General features: G+C 43.1%; 1 protein-coding gene across 1 annotated transcript; it reads right to left on the minus strand.

The window, feature by feature from the left end:
* Window positions 1-389: 389 nt before the first annotated feature.
* On the minus strand, window positions 390-6,750 carry slitrk3a (SLIT and NTRK-like family, member 3a). Its single transcript, XM_076145961.1, has 3 exons — window positions 6,412-6,750; window positions 5,534-5,622; window positions 390-3,920 (listed from the first exon to the last, which is right to left on the minus strand). Exon 3 carries the CDS (start codon window positions 3,860-3,862, stop codon window positions 1,151-1,153), a length of 2,712 nt encoding a protein of 903 aa, XP_076002076.1. The 5' UTR covers window positions 3,863-3,920; window positions 5,534-5,622; window positions 6,412-6,750; the 3' UTR covers window positions 390-1,150.
* Between the last annotated feature and the right edge of the window lie 13,554 nt (window positions 6,751-20,304).

Raw genomic sequence — 20,304 nt, forward strand, 5'->3', positions numbered from 1 at the left:
TTTCCGTGGCATCAACCCTTTTATCGTTTGATTGAAGAGTTCGTTTTTATTAAGAAGGCTATACCAGACGCATAATCACTATACATTGATTTAACATTACCTTTACAATTAAATTCTTCACTGAAATTACAGAATAAATATATGCACATTTTTCTTCAAATCTTTGTGAGAGAGAGAAAACATTAAAAGTGCTTCCTACAAAGCCGTTAGTGGGTGATGATGGGGAACCCAGAAGCAGTGAGGGGAGGGGGAAGGAGGGAGGGGGAGGTAGGGGGAAGGGTCTTAACAAAGTGCGTGGAAATATCCAGAAAACCTTGAGCGTTGTCTTATAATAATATTCACAAATGTTTTACCATCCGTGCGTCGGCGCATCCTTTTTATGAGAAGCACCCTGATATTGACAGTAGTCCTCATTAATAGTAATAACCATATTAATAAGATATAAAAAAATTAAATAGAACACTGAACCGTAAATGCGTTGCAGTATCTCTATTCGTAACGTGGAGTGATAGTTCTGAGCAAATCTCCCCTCGCTCCCTGCACTGAAGCAAGTGCATGCAGCAAACTGCAATTCATTTTAATATATGTAACTTCTTTTTTTCCCCCCTTTCTCTCATTCCATCCTTGACTACAAACGTTATGTGCATGGCCTCCGGGTATTTGTACATCCTAGTAAGGGGGAACAAGAGACAAGAGAGAAGATCCCCAAGTCAGGAGAGAGACGTCCAGCTCTCGTATGTCTTGCACATCATTGGTTACTCCATAAAAAAGTAGTGACAGATGTACTCTAGGATGTTTTCCGTTTGCTTTATTCCCTGGTGCCCCTCGCATCCCTCTCATCGCGTTCACTCTTGGCCATATAGACACATTTATAGATTATAAAAATAACGGCTGTTGACATTGCTGGCTACTCTGAAAAAAGGCACTTCATTGAAATATCTGAGAATGGCCTGTCCTCCAAAGTGATTTTGGGGGCGGGGGGGAACATTGTAGTAACTGTAATATAATATTTAATTTTATATCATGCTGCACTTTTTCCAAGTTTTTTATTTTTTTTTACATTGGTTTGAGAGTGATCTTATTTTGAGGGTGGCAAAGTGAATGTGTTGGGTTGTTTGTGTTGGTTTTTCGTTGCGGTTCTCAAGAGATGTTAAAACCGATAGGATTTCTCCAAGACTTCGAGGTAATCCGGCTTGGTCTGCAGTTTGGCCCTTAGCTCAAGGTAATCGCTTTGGGATGGGTCTGGGTAGCAGCCTTTTCCCGCCGTGAAAAGCAACGTCTCCTTCAGCCGCGCGTCCTGCTGCAAATCTGGGTATTGCATGCCGGGTGGGTGTGCATGCGCAACATGCACGTCCTTTAGTTTGGGCACCGTCCCATACAGGCAGTCTACAAAGCCCACTGTGGGCGTGGGCCTCTGGCTGTCAATCACTGTCGGGCAGAGTCCACCGTTCTCGTGAAATCCTGTCATGTCAGCCGCGGTGTGGTTGACTGTGACGATGGTGTTGAGTTGAGAGTTGGAGACTGCCAGGGTCCACTCTCTCTCTTTCTCTAATAAGGTTCTGTAGTTGCTGCTGCTACTGCTGCCATTATCTTTCTTCTCTGCAAACTGCCCCCTCTCCTCCTCTGCTAGTTCCCCCTCTCTGGGCTTATAGATGGGGTTGTTACACATCTGAGTCACAGGGTGGGGGATGTAATCATAAACATGACCATGGGAGTGTGTGTGGCCCGTGTGCGAGTGTGTGTGCATGCTGGGCACCGGTTTCTCTGGCGTACCAGTGTTACCGGCGTGATTCTGCCTCGGCGGGTCCTCGAAAATTCGGCACTGCATCTGGATCCCTGTCAGATCTACCTCAGAACGCTTGCGGAAAGGCATTTTCTTCCTGCGGCGGAGGACAAAGGCAAAAAGCCCAGCGGCCACGAATACGGCAGAGATGCAGAGAATGAGCAGGCTTAGGATGAGGACAGACAACGGGACAGCCCCTCTTCCCCCAGACCCACCCAGGCCAGAGCTCCCCGTGGTGAGGTCGTCTCCGCCGGGCAGAGCTGGCGAGGGGCCTGAAGAATATTTAAGCTCCGGACAAATGATCTCAACCTCCAGTGAACGCAGGTCCTTCCCAAAAGCGAACTCAGGTGTCTTGCAGATGACGTCTCCCACCACAATGACAGAGGAGAGTTTCTCTAGCCACTGTTTGAGGGGGATGATGTCACACGAGCAGTCCCAGGGATTCTGATGGAGGTCAATCTGCACAATGGAGTGCAAATGCTCGAGAACGCCACGAACAGGAAGTGAAAGGAAGTAGTTGTTGCGGAGGTTGAGGCGTGCCAGGTTGGTGCCAGCAAAGGCATCCGTGGGAAGGGACCGCAACAGGTTGTCATTGAGGAAAACCAGCTGGAGATTTGGCATCAGGGAGAAGGAATTAGGTTGTATCTCACGTATGACATTATACTCAAAGTAAAGATAACTCAACATCTGAAGGCCCCTAAACATCCCAGGGGTAAGTCTCTCAATGTCGTTCCCATTCAAATATAAACTTTTCAAGTTTGGCAGGTTGATGAAGGCGCCTTCCTGTACATAGGATATCCGATTATTTCCTAAATGCAGTAAATCCAAACTTGAGAAGTTCCAGAAATCTGAGCGGTAGATTTTCTGTATTAGGTTCCCACTGAGATACAATTTCTTGGCATTGAGGGGCCGTGGCAGGAGCTCGGAGATATTGTGAAACCCCTTTTCTTTACAGTTCACGGTTAGCCCCAGGTCGTTGATGTGAAGGTTGCAAATACACCCAGCCGGACAAATGATGGGGATGGGAGGCCGTGTTTGGTAGCCGGCCACGGGAGGCTGGTTGTTGCCTGGGTATATGCTACGAGGGGTTGGAGAGTTCTTTGTGGGCCGAGGGCGTTTAGTAGGTTTCGGTCTTTCCCTATGTTCCACAGAAGAGGCCGTGTTGTGAACGGATGAGAGCATGGAGGAAGGTTTAGTCGGCCACGTGTTCTCATTGCTGAACGGGATCCGGGGAATTCCCAGTTTGGCCTCGATCTCTGCATCGGAGAGCGACGGACAGAGCTCACTGTGCTTGATTTCCCGTAAGTCTTTCCCATGTAAGTGGAAGGGGTACTCACACGTGATCTCACCCACCAACGCCGTGTAAGGAATTCTCTCGAGCCACGTTTTCAACTGAACAATCTCACACACACAGTTCCAAGGATTCTCCTCCAGCTGAATCTCCATTAAGCTTCGCCCAACATATTCCAGTGTGCCCTTATATGGCAAAGTCTTTAGTCTGTTTCCTCTCAGGTCCAGGTGTGTGAGTGACACAGACCGAAAAAGATTATGTGGGAGCATGGGAATAAGATTGTCATTCAGTATGAGCACTCTCAGTTTGTGCAGATGCCTGAACGCACCACTTTCAATCCGTTTGATCACATTGTAGTCTGCCTGCAGATACTCTAAGCTCTCCAACCCAAGGAAAGTGTCATTCCGGAACACTTCTAGTTTGTTTTCATGTAGAAACAGCCGTTTGAGTATTCCTAACCCACTGAATGCTCCGGCATGGATATCTTGCAAGGCATTATTACCCAGATTAATAGATATGGCATTGTTGAGGTGCAGGAAGCTGTTAAAGTAAAGCTTCCTCATCGAGTTCCTCTGCAAGTTGAGCTTGAAGGGCCGGCTCCATATCTGGGAGATTTGGCTGACATTTGTAAATCCTTTGCTGTCACAGTGGACGTGGAAGATGCCCTCTTTGACCTCGCAATAGCAAGGCTCGAAGCAGGGCTCGTCGATCTCCTCGGAGTCCTCCAGTAGTGGGATTGGGGTGGTCCATCCTAAGGCTATGGTGCTCAGCAAGGTAACCCACAGCATCCTCGCTGACACCAAGGGGATGAAGTCAAGGCTCCAGGGACAGAGCCACTTCACAGCACTGGGAGATAGAGATAGAGAGAGCGAAGGGGGGGGCGAGAGAGAGGATAGGGATTATACACATGCACAAACACACCCTCAATGTGAGGTGTAGGGTAGACAGAGAGGAGAGAGAAGCTGAGACAGAATTTTTTGAAGAGAGAACAGCGGTAAAATGAAACAACTACATGATGACTATAGGTGTCAAAGTTAAAAACAAATTCAAAGCCAGCAACATAAACAAATCTTTACTTTAGACAGCTGACGTCACTGTATAGAGGGATTCACCATTTATAACAGGGCAGATATGCTAAAGGAGAGTCGCAGTAAATCACCTCGGAGATGCTTATCATTGTGAATAAATGAGGGAAGCGGCAGACGGGTGAGAATAAACAGCCCCCCGCTGTGCTGATTACATAACAGGGACCCCAATGCCTCTCTTGGAAAATGAGGTCCCAGAAATGCATTGTGAATCAAAAAGCAAAATGCCTGCAAAGAAGAGAATGTCCTCTTAAAGTGTCCCTCAAAGAGAAGCGATGAGGACATTCAGTGCCTTAAAATGAGTGTGAAATGCTCTGGAAATATTGCAAAACAGTATGAAATCGACATAAGTGCTGCTGTGCCTACAGGGGAACAACATTCTATGTGTGTGTGTGTAATGTTTAAATGTAGTGACTTAAACTGTGAAGATACACGACTATACTTCAAGGAATTCTGATTATGCTTGAAAATGCCTGAGCCTTTTTCCCCCACGGGCGGGGTTAGATGTCGCCAGGATTTGCATGGAGTCTGTGGTACAATATGAGTAACACCAAGAAAAGTCTGTTTCTCATCAATGGGGTTTGTCTGGAGTTAGTTTCCCACTTAGTTATAAAATGGATTATAAAGAATAGCGGCACAGTGTGAAAAGCACAGTGGGTGAAGCGCTGTTTCACGAGCTGTGTGTGTGTGTGTGTGTGTGTGTGTGTGTGTGTTTGTTAGGTTATCAACCCCTGTCCAAAATATGGATTTAAATATATAATAATGACATTAATAACAATAATAACAACAGCGATACAGGTACATTATTGCTCTGAATGAAAACGATGGTGTGATCTCTCTCTCTCTCCTTCTCTCTCTATCTTTCTATCTCTTTCTATCCCCCCCTCTCTCGCTCTCTCTCTCTCTCTCACACACACACCACACACACACACACACACACACACACACACACAGAGTCAGGTCTTCTGACAGACGCGCGGACTCGAGACTTTACTGTAATAAACACGAAGGGAAGAAAAAAAAATCCGTGATCTTCCTCGTTGCAAAATTCACTATGTCATTTATACTCTCCATGCGTTAAATACTCAGAGGATCCACGCGAATTCCGTGTTTCGCTTCAATTTCACGGATCAAAAAGGCTGGTATGATGTTCACAAAAAGTAAAATAAATCATACGGGGAGAATATTTACTGTATATGTATATATATATATATATATATATGTACATATAATATAGATATATGTACAAATATATATAGATATATATACACTGTATGTATACTATATATATATATATATATACACACACATGTATGTAAACATATAAGGGTGTGTGCAGGTTTGTGTCCCCGAGGTGTTTTGCCGAATACGTACTTAGTTTAGCGGGATTCCAACTTCAACATATCCTTCGTCTGCGCGTCCTCTCGGTGCCGGGAGCGTCCCGTGTGTCGTCCGGTGCCGGGCTGCGTGGAGAGGAGAGCGAGAGACATGGGGTGAGTGAGCCGTGTGTGAGAGAAGGACGGAGGAGGGAGAGGGAAATGGAAGGAGAGAGGAGGGAGAGAGAGAGAGAGAGAGAGAGAGAGAGAGAGAGAGAGAGAGAGAGAGAGAGAGAGAGAGAGAGAGAGAGACGCATGTGAATGAGCCACGAATTCAACACCAAGCTGCATAAAAGATTCAACTAAAGTACCGGCCTTTCTTTCTTTTCTTAATGTTATTTTCTTTGTTTTTTCACAAGAGGTTGACTCTTGAATTAACAACGTATGAGCTCCTGAGAGGCGATGATCCATCTAACAAGCTCCAGCCGGATCGAAACGGTCGAGTCCCCCCCCCCCCAAAAAAAAGAGCCTTTCCGCTGGAGAGAGCGCGGCTCCGACTGACACACACACACACACACACACACACACACACACACACGCACAAACAGAAGCACGCAGTTGTCGTCAGTCGTCGACATTGGGAAGGAAAGCGACAGATAGCAAATCAATCAGGCTACCGGATCCCTCCTAATCGTTCTCCTTGATAGATGGACAGCGCTTGATGATATGCAGAACACGATAAACATATAAGCACACACGCACACACACACACACACACACACACACACACACACACACACACACACACGCACACACACACACACACACACACATACATGCACGCACGCACGCAGGCACGCACGCGCGCGCACACACACACACACACACATCAGATTTTTCATTGCACAATGACACACAACCTACAATCCCTCTCACCTTACTTTCGTACTGGAAGTGGAAAGCATCGGTGGGAGAAAACAGACCACTAGTTTGAATCTTGTTAGATCTCCTTGCTCGCCCTCTCCCTCTTCTCTCTCTCTCTCGCTCTCTCCCTCTTCGCTCTCTCACGCTCCCTCTCTCTCTCCCTCTATCAGCGGCTGAGGCAAAAAGAGAGGAGAGAGGAGAGAAATGAAGACGTGATAGGAATGCAATCTTCCTCGCTCTGGCTCTCCGAATCTGACTCTCTCTCTCCCCCCCTCGCTCTCTCTCTATCTTCTTCTTTTTTTTCCTCTCAGCAGTTTGCTTAAAATGCAAGTCCTCGGCTTGTGTCCGCCCGCTTCCTCTTCCTCTCTCCCTCCCCTCCTCTCCTCCTCCCTCCTCGCCCCACTCGCCCTCGCTCCGCCACCGCCTCCTCCGGGTGAGAGTGCGCTCCCCCCCCCCTCTGACGGCTTCAGGACCGGGACCGTGTCCCTGCCCCTGCTGGAAGTCTGCTGCGGATCATGTCTGACGGTTCGGAGCCGAGTCTCGCCATGCGGCTCGTCCTTCTCTTCTTTCTTCGGGTTCCGTTTCCCGTTTTTGAGTGCGTCAGAGGAGTGAAGGGCTGAGAGCTTGGGGGGGTGATGGAGGGGTGTGAGACGCAGAGAGAGATGGGGAAGAGAGAGATAGAGAGAGAAAGAGAGGAGAAGGGGAGAGAAGGAGGCAAAAAAAGAGTGATGAGGACGTTTGCGCTATAGTTGTGGACGCTGTCGAGAAGAGGGAAGGAAGCGGCGAGAAGTAAAGAGAGTGTGGAGCGATCGGACTGTGGCGGCGGGAGCGCGCACAGAGACTGAGGGGAGCGCGCCGCGCAGCCAGACCTGTAGATGACAGCCAGGGCGGGGGGCGTCTCTCTCTCTCTCTCTCTCTCTCTCTCTCTCTCTCTCTCTCTCTCTCTCTCTCTCTCCTCTCTCTCTCTCTCTCTCTCTCTCTCTCTCTCCCTCTCTCATACATCCGAACAACAGCGGGAATCATCCCAGCGTCGGTATTTTACCCAAAAGGTTGCCGGACTTGTCACCCACGGTCACCCCGTCCTCTCCCGGCGTGGAGACGAATAGGGTGGCCGTCGCGATCATACACACAGCGAGCCGGTGTTGGAGGAGTGACGGGGGACATTTGGAGCGTTTCACCTCTTCTTCTTTTTTCCCCCCTCTCTCTTTCTTTTCCCTCCTCCGTGCCGTCCCCCGCCTCGCCTCCAGCGGGCAACACAAGCCCACTGATGTGAGAAGCCGAGCCGAGGCAGAGCTCACAGAGCGCCGCGCTCTTCCATCACGAAGCTCAACTCCTTCCTCCAAGCTCTTTGTTAGATACCGATGGCTTTAATATACTTCACTTGGGCTTTTTTTCCCCATTATTGAAAGACTTTATAATTTTACTCCATTGCATTTGACTTTTTATTACATTCTCCTTCCTCTCTTCAACTAATCTGAATCTCAAAGCACAAAAACCCAAACACTTCTTTACTATGGATATTTCTTACTGAGGGCATAATATCGTTCATTTTTAATTTCTTTAACTGAAGTACATTTTGATTTTCACTGTCTGATCTTTAGGTTGATTTAAGTGAAGGAGCTGAACACACTGTGATCTTTGCACATGCACTGATTTCTGTTGGCTCAGTGGTTAAGAATACGTTGACAACGCACATGATGTCCTGAAAAGACTGCACACACTCACAGAGAGAGGGAGAGAGAAATTATCAAATATAGCAATATATGACCCTATATGTCCCTAAAAAAGATATAGCGCTCTCTCTCTCTCTCTCTCTCTCTCTCTCTCTCTCTCTCTGTGTCTATCTCTTTTTCTCTTTCTTCTTTCTTTCTCTCTCTCTCCTATAGAAGGATATAGAGAAAACTATTTGGGACCAGCTGCTGGTCTGTTAAAATGCCACTCTTCTTTATGGAAAGCAATAATTCACGCCTTCATGTTGTCAACCGGTGTCAGAAATAAAGTGACACAAGGCCTCTAGAAAGCTTTCATCCAGCTCTTTACGAATGTGGATTGTGTTTGTGACAATGAAGCAGCGGCAACCTAAAGATTACAAATCGGTGGTAATGAGATCATCCTTTGCAATTGCTGTTTGAGTGACACAAGGAAAACAATATACAGGCAGCGACAGAGGCAGTGAGTGAACCCAGGCACTTAATCCAATAGATTACTGGCTGTGATGGGGCCATGCAGGTGCAAGGTTTACATTTGTGCAGTTACAAAAGTTCACCTGCAAAAAGGTTAGAAGTTAAAGGTTGGGTCGTTTTTGTTATGAAAGGAAGTAGTGTCATACTTATTCATAGGGGAGAGGTGGTGGATGCGCCTGCAGAATTTATGACTTTGATGCCAGACTGGAGCATTGAAGTAGCAGCTATGGGACCAGACTAGATAATTCATTCCCTCCACCAAAGAGGTTTTGTTTTAGGTTGTATGTGTTTGTTAGCATGCCATAGAAACCTATTAAAGGTTGTTCTCCAAGTCATTATGTAGTCAACAATCTATTGAATTTCATCACTGAGTGGCGGAGTCATAATTGGAAAACTACTTTGATGAGATATGTACTCTCACAATACCTTAACGTTTTTCAAATGACCAGAATCTTAAATAAGTTGGAACTAAAGGGGGAAAGTTTCGTGAGTATAATACTAAACTTTTTCTCATTATCCGGTGTTGAGACTTTACATTACCTGTCCTCCATTTGCCATCAGGCGTCTCGGTGAGATTCCTTGTGCCACTTGTCTAAGTCCGGTGAAGAGCAAACGAGGCGGTGGAGGCCATAATCAAATGATTCCCTGTCTTTATGTCTGTCCATATCTGTCTCTTTGTCTCTTTCTTGCTGTCAGTCTATGTGGTTGGGAGTCAATGCCTACATGCTGCCCTGCTTTCGGGTGTCCACTGATATCCCTGCCTAACTGCAGACCAACCAGACCACATGTATGTCAGTCTGTCTATATGTCCTGTCTATTTGCCTGACTAGTTGACTGCTTTCTGCCGGTGCCTCTAGACATACATGCATATGTGCTTGTCAGTCACTCATCTAACAAAGTTCCTCTTGTGCCATTCAGAATGTGACACTGCTATTGTTTTGTGATACATCACGACTCATACATAGAAGGAAGAGAATCGTATGACATAATCATTCAAATATATTTAAATAAATACAGTTAGGGCATACTTTGTAGTGTCAGTTTTCAAAGTTATGATTAGATTGAAATGGTAATCATTTGAGCTTTAACAAGCAGGCGTGAGTACTTGTGGAAAGGCACAGACCATATATCCTTTATTTATATGAGAACTGTACAGTCACGCCTCAGCAAAGGAACAAAAACATGTCATCTTCTAGGGATGGACTTTGAAAATTAGATGATGATGAGATCAAGAGAATTTCCAAAGAGTGCAGAGAATATTTGGAGAGACCACTAGACAGAAGAGCTGGAGATATCAAAGAGAATCCAATGTTGATTATTAATGCTTGAAGAACAAAACTAAAATGCATCATACTGTATAATCATTATGAGGTATGGATGAAATAAACAAAGAAATACCATAACATAAGCTGACAAACTAATTAGAGCTTTCTTATAAAGTCTGTCAGGCCTTTGTGCAATCCAATTTAAACAATACCATGACTGTTGATTGACAGCCACACATATCCAGATGCAGCTGTAAAGGGCATCGAGTAAAAATGAAGAAATTGAAGCTATTGGCTGAAAAACGTTTCTTTGTTGTTCTGTTCCTGGCTTTCAAATTTCTGTTTCCAAATCTGAAATCTATTCTGGCCTTGGTTTTTAAAATCTGGAGCTGGGGGAAACTTTGACTTAGAAGTGAAAAAGGTAAGCGGCCAAGCGGTTTTCCTTTGGGAAGATCAGTTTAGTTTTGTATTCAATTCATAAAGTACTCTTCCTTTTCTGATGCCACTGAGGACCTTCTCTATAAAAGTCTAGAAACATCAGATCAAAAATGAAGCGGCTGCTTTTAACATCAATGCATGTATAATACATTTCAAATGCAGATGCATAAGTTAGGAAAATGTCTCACTGGAGTTTGCTTTGGTGAATTTTTCTTAAGTTTATTTTATTTCACACACACACACTCTGACTTTGAAAGACACCATCAACAACCATAATGTCTCTGTTTTGACCTCTGACATTATCACAACCTTTTATAGAATTATCATGATATCTAAATTAAATGTACTAAAAAAGGTAGAATGTAAGTGACAGAAATGTAAATCTATACCTCAATTTATAAATGATAGTAAAATCAATTTTAATCATTGAGGTTTTCATGCAGGCTGAGCTTAAGGTGAGCTTAAGCGTGCCTTTTTATCTTATATTTTGATGCTTAAACTAGCAGGCTGACTGAATTTGATGGTGTTTGTGTGTGTGTGTGTGTGTGTGTGTGTGTGTGTGTGTGTGTGTTTGAAATTTGAAGGGCAGCGTGTGTTTTATTGTGTATTTCCAGGTAACAATTCCCAGATGTTTATTCAGCAGATACATTTCAAATATCAAATATTATTATTTCAAATCATATTTAAAAACTTGTGTGCATCTAGTTTGAGATCTATGAGTGTCTGCTTTTTTAATCAGATGAGAATTGAAGATGCTTGCGTGTCTGCCACTAGGAGGCGCAGAGCGGTGTTTGATTTTGTGACTGTTTCCGTGAAGCGCCTCCCACAGGTATGCCACATAACAGCAGGTAATGAAAACAAATAACCCCTATGTAAAGGACTGCACTTTATTGTTGAAAAGATATTCCCAAAATAAATGTGTCTCCTCAGGATTTACACTTGATATGTAATTATTCACTTTTAATTAAGAATTAATTTTGCTCTTGACCGTAGATCAACTCGTCTTGTGTGCCCACAGTGTCCTTCTGCTCTATGTAAATGTCACTAACATTTAATGTTCTCACTGTAAACTTCTCGAGTCAACACACACACACACACACACACACACACACACACACATAGACACACACACGCATGCCGGAGGCTTTTCTTTGGTTCTCCTGAGAGGTGGTTGGTTCAAAAATATTGGAATACCCCTTATCTAGTGGTTACAATAGCAACATTCCAGTTTTTTATCTTATTGTATTACCTCATTTACCTTCATAAAACCTACAAATCAGCCTCAATAATGCTGTAAACTAAAGTCTGATAGCTCAAAACTTTATTTGACCTTGTTACAGTGATTAACAATAAATGAGAAAAAACATGAAAAAACATTGTGTATAAAGTAAAAGACTTATCAAAACTTATCAAACCCAAAACAATCAATGAGCCATGACCTCAATCACACATTACCACAGATTGTTGCATTTGTATGTGAATGTGTGTCTGTGCATGTGTTCTTTGTTCTTCTTTAGCAGTCATGCTGGATGGGTTTTGAGCTCATGGACAGATGGCGTCCTCGCCAAAAGCCACACACACACACACACACACACACACACGCACACACACACACACACACACACACACACACACACACACACACACACACGCACGCACACACACACACACACACACACACACACACACAGTCTGTGAGCATACCATTGCATCTGCTATCTCTCTCTGCTTGCTCTAGCCCCAAACTGTCGGAGCAAAAATACCCACAACTTGTCTGCTGAGAGACCTATTTCTCACACAGTGCTTTCCCTTGAGAGCTGAGGAAGAGAGAGAGAGAGAGAGCAAGAGAGAGGGAGAAGGAGAAAAGAGAGAGAGAGAGAGAGAGAGAGAGAGAGAGCATATTATTTGATGTCTCAACGACTTCTTATTGGGGTGAGTTACAATTGCAGAAGGCGTAAGAGAATGATAAAGATCTATAAGGGTGGGTTGAAAAGGGAAACAAACACACATACACACAGCTAGAGGAAACTGGGACTGATGGTTTTAAATGAAGCCCTATAAATGTAAATGCAAACTACCTGAGTGATATGGGATCCTAGCTTCAGCTTTTGTCTGTGACAAACAAGGATTGAGACCATTTGAATCTGTCTTCACATGAGCAAGTTCTCAATGCCTCTCAAGGTTTCCTCTGAAGGCTAATCAGTTTTGAATGGGTAAAAACTAATTGTAAAGTTTAAGGCCGTGAATAGAATAAACCTGCATAAATTGGCCCTAAAAAGGGGGACAGGCTGTCAGCCAGTCACTAAGCTGTAGCCTGCAAGCGTTCTAGTGGTCCCTGTGTGTATACTCTATTAATTATGCTGGCAGGAATCCAGATGAATCAGCCATTTTGAAGGAAATATAATTAAGATGCTTTCTCATGTTTTTGGTAGCAATTTTGTGTAATGAGCTGATTGTTGGCCACAGAAGATGTAAGGTGTTTGTACTTAATCTCAGACTATTTCCCTCTGCATCTCAGGCCCTCACAGGAGGAATGAACCCAGAAACACAAGGAACTGGGTCATCCCTCTCATTTATTATGACAAGATTAGCTCTGAATATTTGGCCTGTTTTTGTGTCTTGGACTAAACTACAGTTGAAATGTTGGTGGAGAGAGGCCGTAAACTTTGTCACTTTGACATCCAAATGTCAACCAAATGAGACAACTTGATGGCAAGACAGAATTGTTTATTTATACGTGAATGAAGCTCACAGTTAGATCAGAAAGTTTCATTCAAGTTAAAGGAACACAGCTGATTGGAATTACAAATCTGAAATATGAAAACATATTTGAGCCTAATCCATGAGAAAACAATAACTGCAATTTTAGATGGAAACCCAGAGCAGAATGGATGAATTTGCAGGAACTAAAGGCAGATGGCTCCTGCGTTTTGGCTACAAGATCTTAATGTACTGCAACCAGATTTAACAAGAGAGCTAGGAACACTTGCTCAGTGTTGATTTCATGGCTTCAATTTTATTCTCTTGTACATGGCCGATGTAAACACAGTCTAACACTTTGTTAACATCTTTTAGCTCCATCCGCCAGAAGTCCTTCATTCCTATGAAGACATTTTGATGAATGGCCATGTCTGAAATCTCTTAAACTCTGCATCAACAACAGACTGTCAATACTAAAGGATGCTGTCTTCAGTGTGGTCAGACAGGATAATTCCAGTTTCAACCTTGAAAGCATGACGACTTTTGGTGACACATCTGAAGAGCCTCAGGCTGTTTGACCTCAGCAGGAGGGAAACGCTCAGGTCAAGGTCAAGGTCTCTGTCTGGAGGTGTAGAAGCAGCAGTGACCTCATACAGCTTCATTCAGGTCTCATTATTTCAAAATATGAAGCTGGAAACTTAAATGTTCAGCATTCCCTCAATAAGCTGTAACAGCAGTAGACATAAAGCACAGGCTTTGCTTTATGTTCTTCCCATTTGTGACATTTTTCCCTCAGTGTGTCTTTCTGACACTGTTGGCGGGACTGAACACCAATCTGGGGAGAATGGGGTCATCTCTCTGACCTCTGTGTGACAGGATTAGCTCTGCGTTTTTGGCCAATATTGAATGTTTGACTGAGATATGAGGGAAATGCCAGAAGAGAGAAATGGCGCTGTCATGTTGATATAGAACAGATGCAGTCAAAATAACCTAACAAGCACTTTGTTTCAGCCCACACTAATGGCTTAGAGATTGCTACTTTCTTAAACATTAAGTAAGTTCACATCATGACTGAACAAATCACTGTCAGAATACATTTTTCTACCTGGCGTTTCAGTTGAAAATGAGTTAAGCACACACATTTATACGGGGGATTCTTTATGTTCTTGTGAGGTTATTTGTATTTTTTTTTTAAAGGTATGGGTTTTTATTAAAAAAATCAAAAGTTGTATGGTTCAGCTAGATGGAGTGGCCAAACCTTAAAGCCCTATTTATCAAAACCGCTCTGGGTGGCAGATAGAACCATTAGGATACTAAAGGCTCTATTAGCCCTCCCTTTACTGTTAAGGATCAGACAAGATCAAGGCCTTAAGGGGAGATGTTCAGGAGAGAATATGGATGATTCTTTTTGGGGCAGCCGGAGAATCATTTTTGATTCACACAAGACAATAGGAATGGCTGCTCATGACCACAATCACAGCACAGAAACATAACTGATTTATACTAACATATAAGGAAAAAAGATGCAGTGTCATAAACTTGTTCACCCCAAAAACTATATCCCCATCTACCAACCTGCATGCATGTATTTACTGTGTCTCTGTGTGTGTGTGTGTGTGTGTGTGTGTGTGTGTGTGTGTGTGTGTGTGTGTGTGTGTGTGTGTGTGTGTGTGGCGCCTATGCATAAAATGGAAAATCATGTCTTTGTGTCTTAAAAATTAGGATGTTTCTTCTTCTTATTAATTCATTTATTTCTATCTCAGCATTTATTTTTATTGATTCGACTCTGATTTGATGACTCTATCATGTACTACAGTGTGAACGTTACACTGTCTACAGTTCATGCAAAATGGTACAACACTGATGTAATTGTAATGAAATAAAAATGTAAAATATCTAACTATTGCAGCATGCTTAGTTACAAAGACCCTATAGCTTTTAAACATTAAAGAGATTGACTGCTTAAGTGAGTTACACTGGCAGATGACAGTATGTGAGTAAAATTATGCATATGTATGTGTGTCTGTGTCTGTGTGGTTGTGTGTGTGTGTGTGTGTGTGGCTTTGTGTGTTTGTTTGTGTGCACTTGTCCGCTGTGCCCTTGACTTTGTGTGCAACCATGCATACAGAAGTCTGTTTACGAGTGTGTTTGACCACTCCCGCGTGTGCCAGCATTTGTGTGTACAAATGTAAGCATGCATTGGCCTGATACATAATAAAATAAACCAAAGCTTTACATTGCAATTATGAAAACCGTCTGTCATTGATGGCTAGAAGTGTGGTTGCTTAAAATCTCCAGTTAATTAGAATTGAGTTCTCCCTTAAGCAAACATGGTAATACGCTGTAATATCTACAAACAGTCTGCATTATTGTTGACTTCTTTATTTTCCACCTTAAAGTCAGCAAGATTTATAAATATTTTGTGTATGTGTGCTGAAGTTATTATTGCTCACACATACAAAAATTGTGTTGAACTATTTTCAAATGGCTACATAGGTCTCTGGTTAGAGGCTGAAAATGCAATCAATAGTAGTGGGAACGCAAAGCTTCGCAACTTTTGGCATGTTTTGGGCAGCAGTAGCTCAGTCCATAGGGATTCAGCTTGGGAACCGGAGGGTCGCCGGTTCGAGTCCCATATGGACCAAGTAAGTGGACTGGTAGCTGGTGAGTTGCCAGTTTGCCTCCAGGGCATTGCCGAGGTGCCCCTGAGCAAGGCACAGAACCCCCAACTGCTCTATGGGCGCTGTAAATGGCTGCCCTGCACCCCCTCTGTAATGCATGTGTTTGTGTGTGTGTGATATGAGTGGGTGCAAGATAAATTTCAATTGTGTGTGTTGGAAGTCGCTTTGGATAAAAGCGTCTAGCTAAATGACTGTAAATTAAATTAAATTAAATGTTTTATACCAGCACATTGCTCGGCTTGAAGACCCCACAGTATAATAAATGTTTCACAGTGTTTTCAAAGGTTTAACAACCAACGGCCTGTCACAAGTCTCATGTGTCAGAAAGTTTTATTGGTTTGAATGTAGCCAGTGACTAAGGCAAGAGTTGGCTTGAGCAACACCCACAACAGAAACAACCGAAAGCCAAGGCGACAAAAATGGCTTATGACAACTGTTTTTTCTCAGAAATGCTGCTGCAACCCACCTCGATAACCTGGTGCAGACAGATGACAAGCTGATGTGTGTCTTCGTGTTTGTCCTTGCTACAGTTCGCCAGACATTCTGACATTCTGCATCAAACTTGATATTGTGCAGTCATACTATGAGGCCCAGCTTGCACAGTGTGACATAAAATGGACTGATGAGATCACTGATCCTACAATGTTTGCAGGAGGCTTGAACACTGACAAATGATTTGGTTAGGTATAGTCAGACAAGGCAAAGGTAAACAGGTTGGAATGACATCCGACAGTTTTCGAAAAGTCACTGTCTACAAATTAAGTCACTGTCAGCCCTCAAGTTTTGGCGTAGTGGCTTTTGCATTAAATCAGCTAGTTGAGGATAAAAAAAATGATACAAGACATCATTGTAACTTTTACTGCTCAGACTAAGAGCCAACAATCAGTTGGTCCAAAAACAGGCAAGGTCCATACACTAAGGCAGGCAGGTAACAGTGATACAGATAATCACGGTCAGAAATGCTAAGAAGAGACAAGAACAGGATATCAGGCTAGAATGGTACTGCACTGCTACGAAGATGATCTTACAGTAACTAAGGAGACATAGCCAGTCTGTATACAGAAGAAGTGACGAGTCATGTGATACACAGGGCACACAGGGTAAATCAGTGGCGGAGGAGGCGGTGACAGGGATGAATGTGATCAAAACAAAAACAGTTGATTTGTGATTATTGGAAACAACAGAGGCAGGTGTCAAAGTGACTCCACACTCACAGTACCCTTTAAAACCTCCTGCTGTCAAATCTGGAAGGCTAATATGATGATTTGTTTGTCACAGGCTTAGATATCACTAAGATATCACAAAATCATTGATAGTTCCTCTTCATTTGCTATAATTAACTGTTTGCTTACTGAAGTTAACACATCATAATTTGTATTGTTTTTAACATGAATTATTCATTCCTGCATGTTTCTCAAGATTGAGAGATCATGAGCATATTTGATTTGAGATTTCTTCTCCCTGATCACAATTAAATCTTGTATATCCCAAACTGAAACCTGTTTATAATAAATTATTGCAATTAACGGTGACCAAAATGATCTTATTTTCCCATGAGCTTTCTGCAGTGTGCTACAAAACCTCATCTGCACATGAGGCTGATAGCTATACTTAGTTTTCTTTTCTTCTACTCAGCAGATAATGTTTTGATGCAGCACATTTCAAAAACACACACTCATATGCTCACATACTTGGATTTAATTTGATACCAAAGAGAACATAACCAGGAGGGCCATGATGCATTGACAAGCTTTAGGCCCTCACATCTTAAAACATCCATAGGCTATAAAAAAATATTACACAAGCACACACGGATACACAAACACAGTAGATCACATAGAAAAACTAATGTATGCATGTAGCCACGATCTCCCACCAACTGTGAGACTCGAGTCTCCTCACTGTAAATAAGGGACCATTGTGTGCAGCTCACTGATAAGTAAACCAATGTGTCCACATACCTGTGGCCACTAGGGTATATTGGTTTAAAATGGAAGTCTACCCCAAAATAGCCACTAGATTGTCTTCCCAGTTCACCCAGACATTGCACTTTCTGCACTAAAGCTGTGGTTTTCCGCAGCACACAGCACAGTGATGGTGGTGGTTTAGAATTAGTTTGATGTGTCATTGTGCCACAGATGAGCACTGGATAAGAGCACTTGGAGAGATGTGAGCTGTTGTTATGGGCTTGTAGGAGTTTGGGATATTGTATGTGATATGAGGCTTCACAAATACATAAACATGAATAGTATAGAATAGAATAGAAAAAGGTCTGAGCCAGAAAACAAAATATTACAAAAACAATACATCACAGCAGCTGCAGTCAAATGACTGGTGACTGGTTTATTGTTTAGGGCAAATTCAACAGTGTGGTAAAGGTCAGTGAGCATTTAACATGCTGTAAAACTGACATTATTGAAAGGCGAGCTGGAGATGATTTGATGAGTCTGACAGCTTGTGGGAAGAAGCTGTCCTGCAGTGTGGTAGCACAGCAGCTGATACTCCTGTTGGATGCCAGAGGTCAGGTGGGTGATTCGTTTGTGGCTGGGGTGGCTGCTGTCCTTTGGGTGTGTGTGGCCACCTCTGCTTGCCAGTGTCGCTGATGGTGGGGTGGCGATGATGTTCTGGGCAGCGTTTACCACCCACTGTAAAACCTTGCTGTCCAGGGCCTTACATGCCATGCCAGTTTGTAATGTGGCCAGTCAAGATGCTCTCAATTGCCCCACTGAAGACGTTTATGAGAATATGGGGCAGGAATTTGGCCTTATGTGTCCTTTTGGCAGGGTGAAGTAGGGTGGAGTACCAAGTGCGCAGAATGGGACGGGGATGAACACACAGCCCTGGGGAGCTCCTGGTGTTCACGAGTGTTGTGGAAGAGCTGTGTCTGCCTCTAAACCTCATGAATTTAGGTTAAGGAATCCATCACAGCATTTGTTTCCTGGTCAGTATTGTACTTTATACAGTCATGAGACCCAGTAATTGCTTTTCCATTTCAGCAGCTCTTCCAGCTCTTGCACTCTCAAACACAAGGCTGAAAATTCAATCTCCAGGGACTAAGAAAGTAAATGGCAATTTAAGACCTTGCACTTTGCAGGTAGATTGTGTGGATTGTAGTGTTCTTTTAGCTTTGTTTCAGTTCTGTATGAGCCCAACACAGAGAGAGACAGACAGATGTTGGGACAGACAGAGGCACTGACTAGTGTACTGGCAACCAGCCTAACATGCTGAATAGCTAACCAACCTACCTGATTTACTAATTGGTGGCTAGATAAGATAAGATAAGATAAGATAAAACTTTATTTATCCCAAGGGAAATTGCTATGCAACAGTTGCAGTACTGGGTGGCCCAAGCTGTGTCTGGGTGTGTGACAAGGTCATCTGACTGTAACATTGGATACACAGGAGGAAAATACATTACATTGCATTAATACATGCCTAGTCCATGAATATTGATAATACTAATAATCTAATAGTCAGTGTCAGACTGACTAATTATCCCAGCAGCTAAACAAGAATGTTAGTTGCTGCTAAAATGACTTATGTTGTCAAAGAACCTAGGGACTAAATGGAGGCTCATTTCTGATTGGCCAGGCTACTTTCGCTTATCTCAGTTTCCTTGCTCTCTCTCTCTCTCTCTTTAAATTAAGGACGTATATTTAAGGCATCCTGAGAAAGCTAAGAACATCAGCACTTTTAATTGTCCCCATTTAGTCAATCTCTGTTTTCCTTTGTAAAAAAAACACCTTACATTCAACTTTTTCAATACAACCACTCATCACGCTAACCTCTGCTTTTACTGTCTCACACTCTTCCTCTCTCCTTTCCTCTATGTAATTGTGATCGTCTCACAAATCTGTTGTTAGGTTTCCCTTATGGTTCCCCATCACATCCATGCAGTTTAGACTTTTCCATCCTCTGTGCTGCATCATTTCATATTTTTTCCATCTTTTGCAGTATTTGCAAGTATGTGTCTCTTCTTCTTGTGTTTTCCCTCTCCATCTTCACATGATCACACCACCATCTCTCCATCCCTTCAAGGCACTGTCAGTCAACTCCAACTCTGTCCCATCTTCCGCCCGCAAAGCAAACATTGGAACATGAGCTTAGGGATATCAGCCCACACCTCGCCTATAGAGTATACTGTATATACAAGCTTGTTTTCTATTTAAGCACTTATGGGACCAGGGATTTCCCCCTTTAAATAAGCTTACATTAACCTGTCCATTTAGTTCACTTACACAACAGCTTAAGGTAATGAAAAGTGTCAGTTGGATTGTAAGCCTTGAGAATGTGAGTGTTCAAGCGTTTATGTGAATTTATGTCTGTGTGTTACTAGGGCCCTAGTACTCAGAATCTGAGTATATGAGATATTTAGCACTTTGCATGTCTTATCCCCTTCATTTTACTGTTACTCGCTTGACTGCTGAGCGGTGAATTCATTTCATTTACTTCCCTTATGCATATACAGTATACTAATGACGCTAGAGCACCACATAAGTCTTTTTGCATGCAGTATCATTTATTTTAAAAGTCTGCTGTGGCGAGTTGTGTGATGCGTTGAATTGCCATTTTTACCTGCCATTGTGATCTTGTTGAGAATTTGTCTTTCTGCATTTTACTGTGCTGCTCAGTAGGAAA

Source organism: Genypterus blacodes, unplaced genomic scaffold (genome assembly GCF_046128005.1).
Source record: "Genypterus blacodes isolate CSIRO-AG114 ecotype Tasmania unplaced genomic scaffold, CSIRO-AGI_Gbla_v1 ptg000003l_1, whole genome shotgun sequence".
In the NCBI taxonomy this organism is placed as follows: Eukaryota; Metazoa; Chordata; class Actinopteri; order Ophidiiformes; family Ophidiidae; genus Genypterus; species Genypterus blacodes.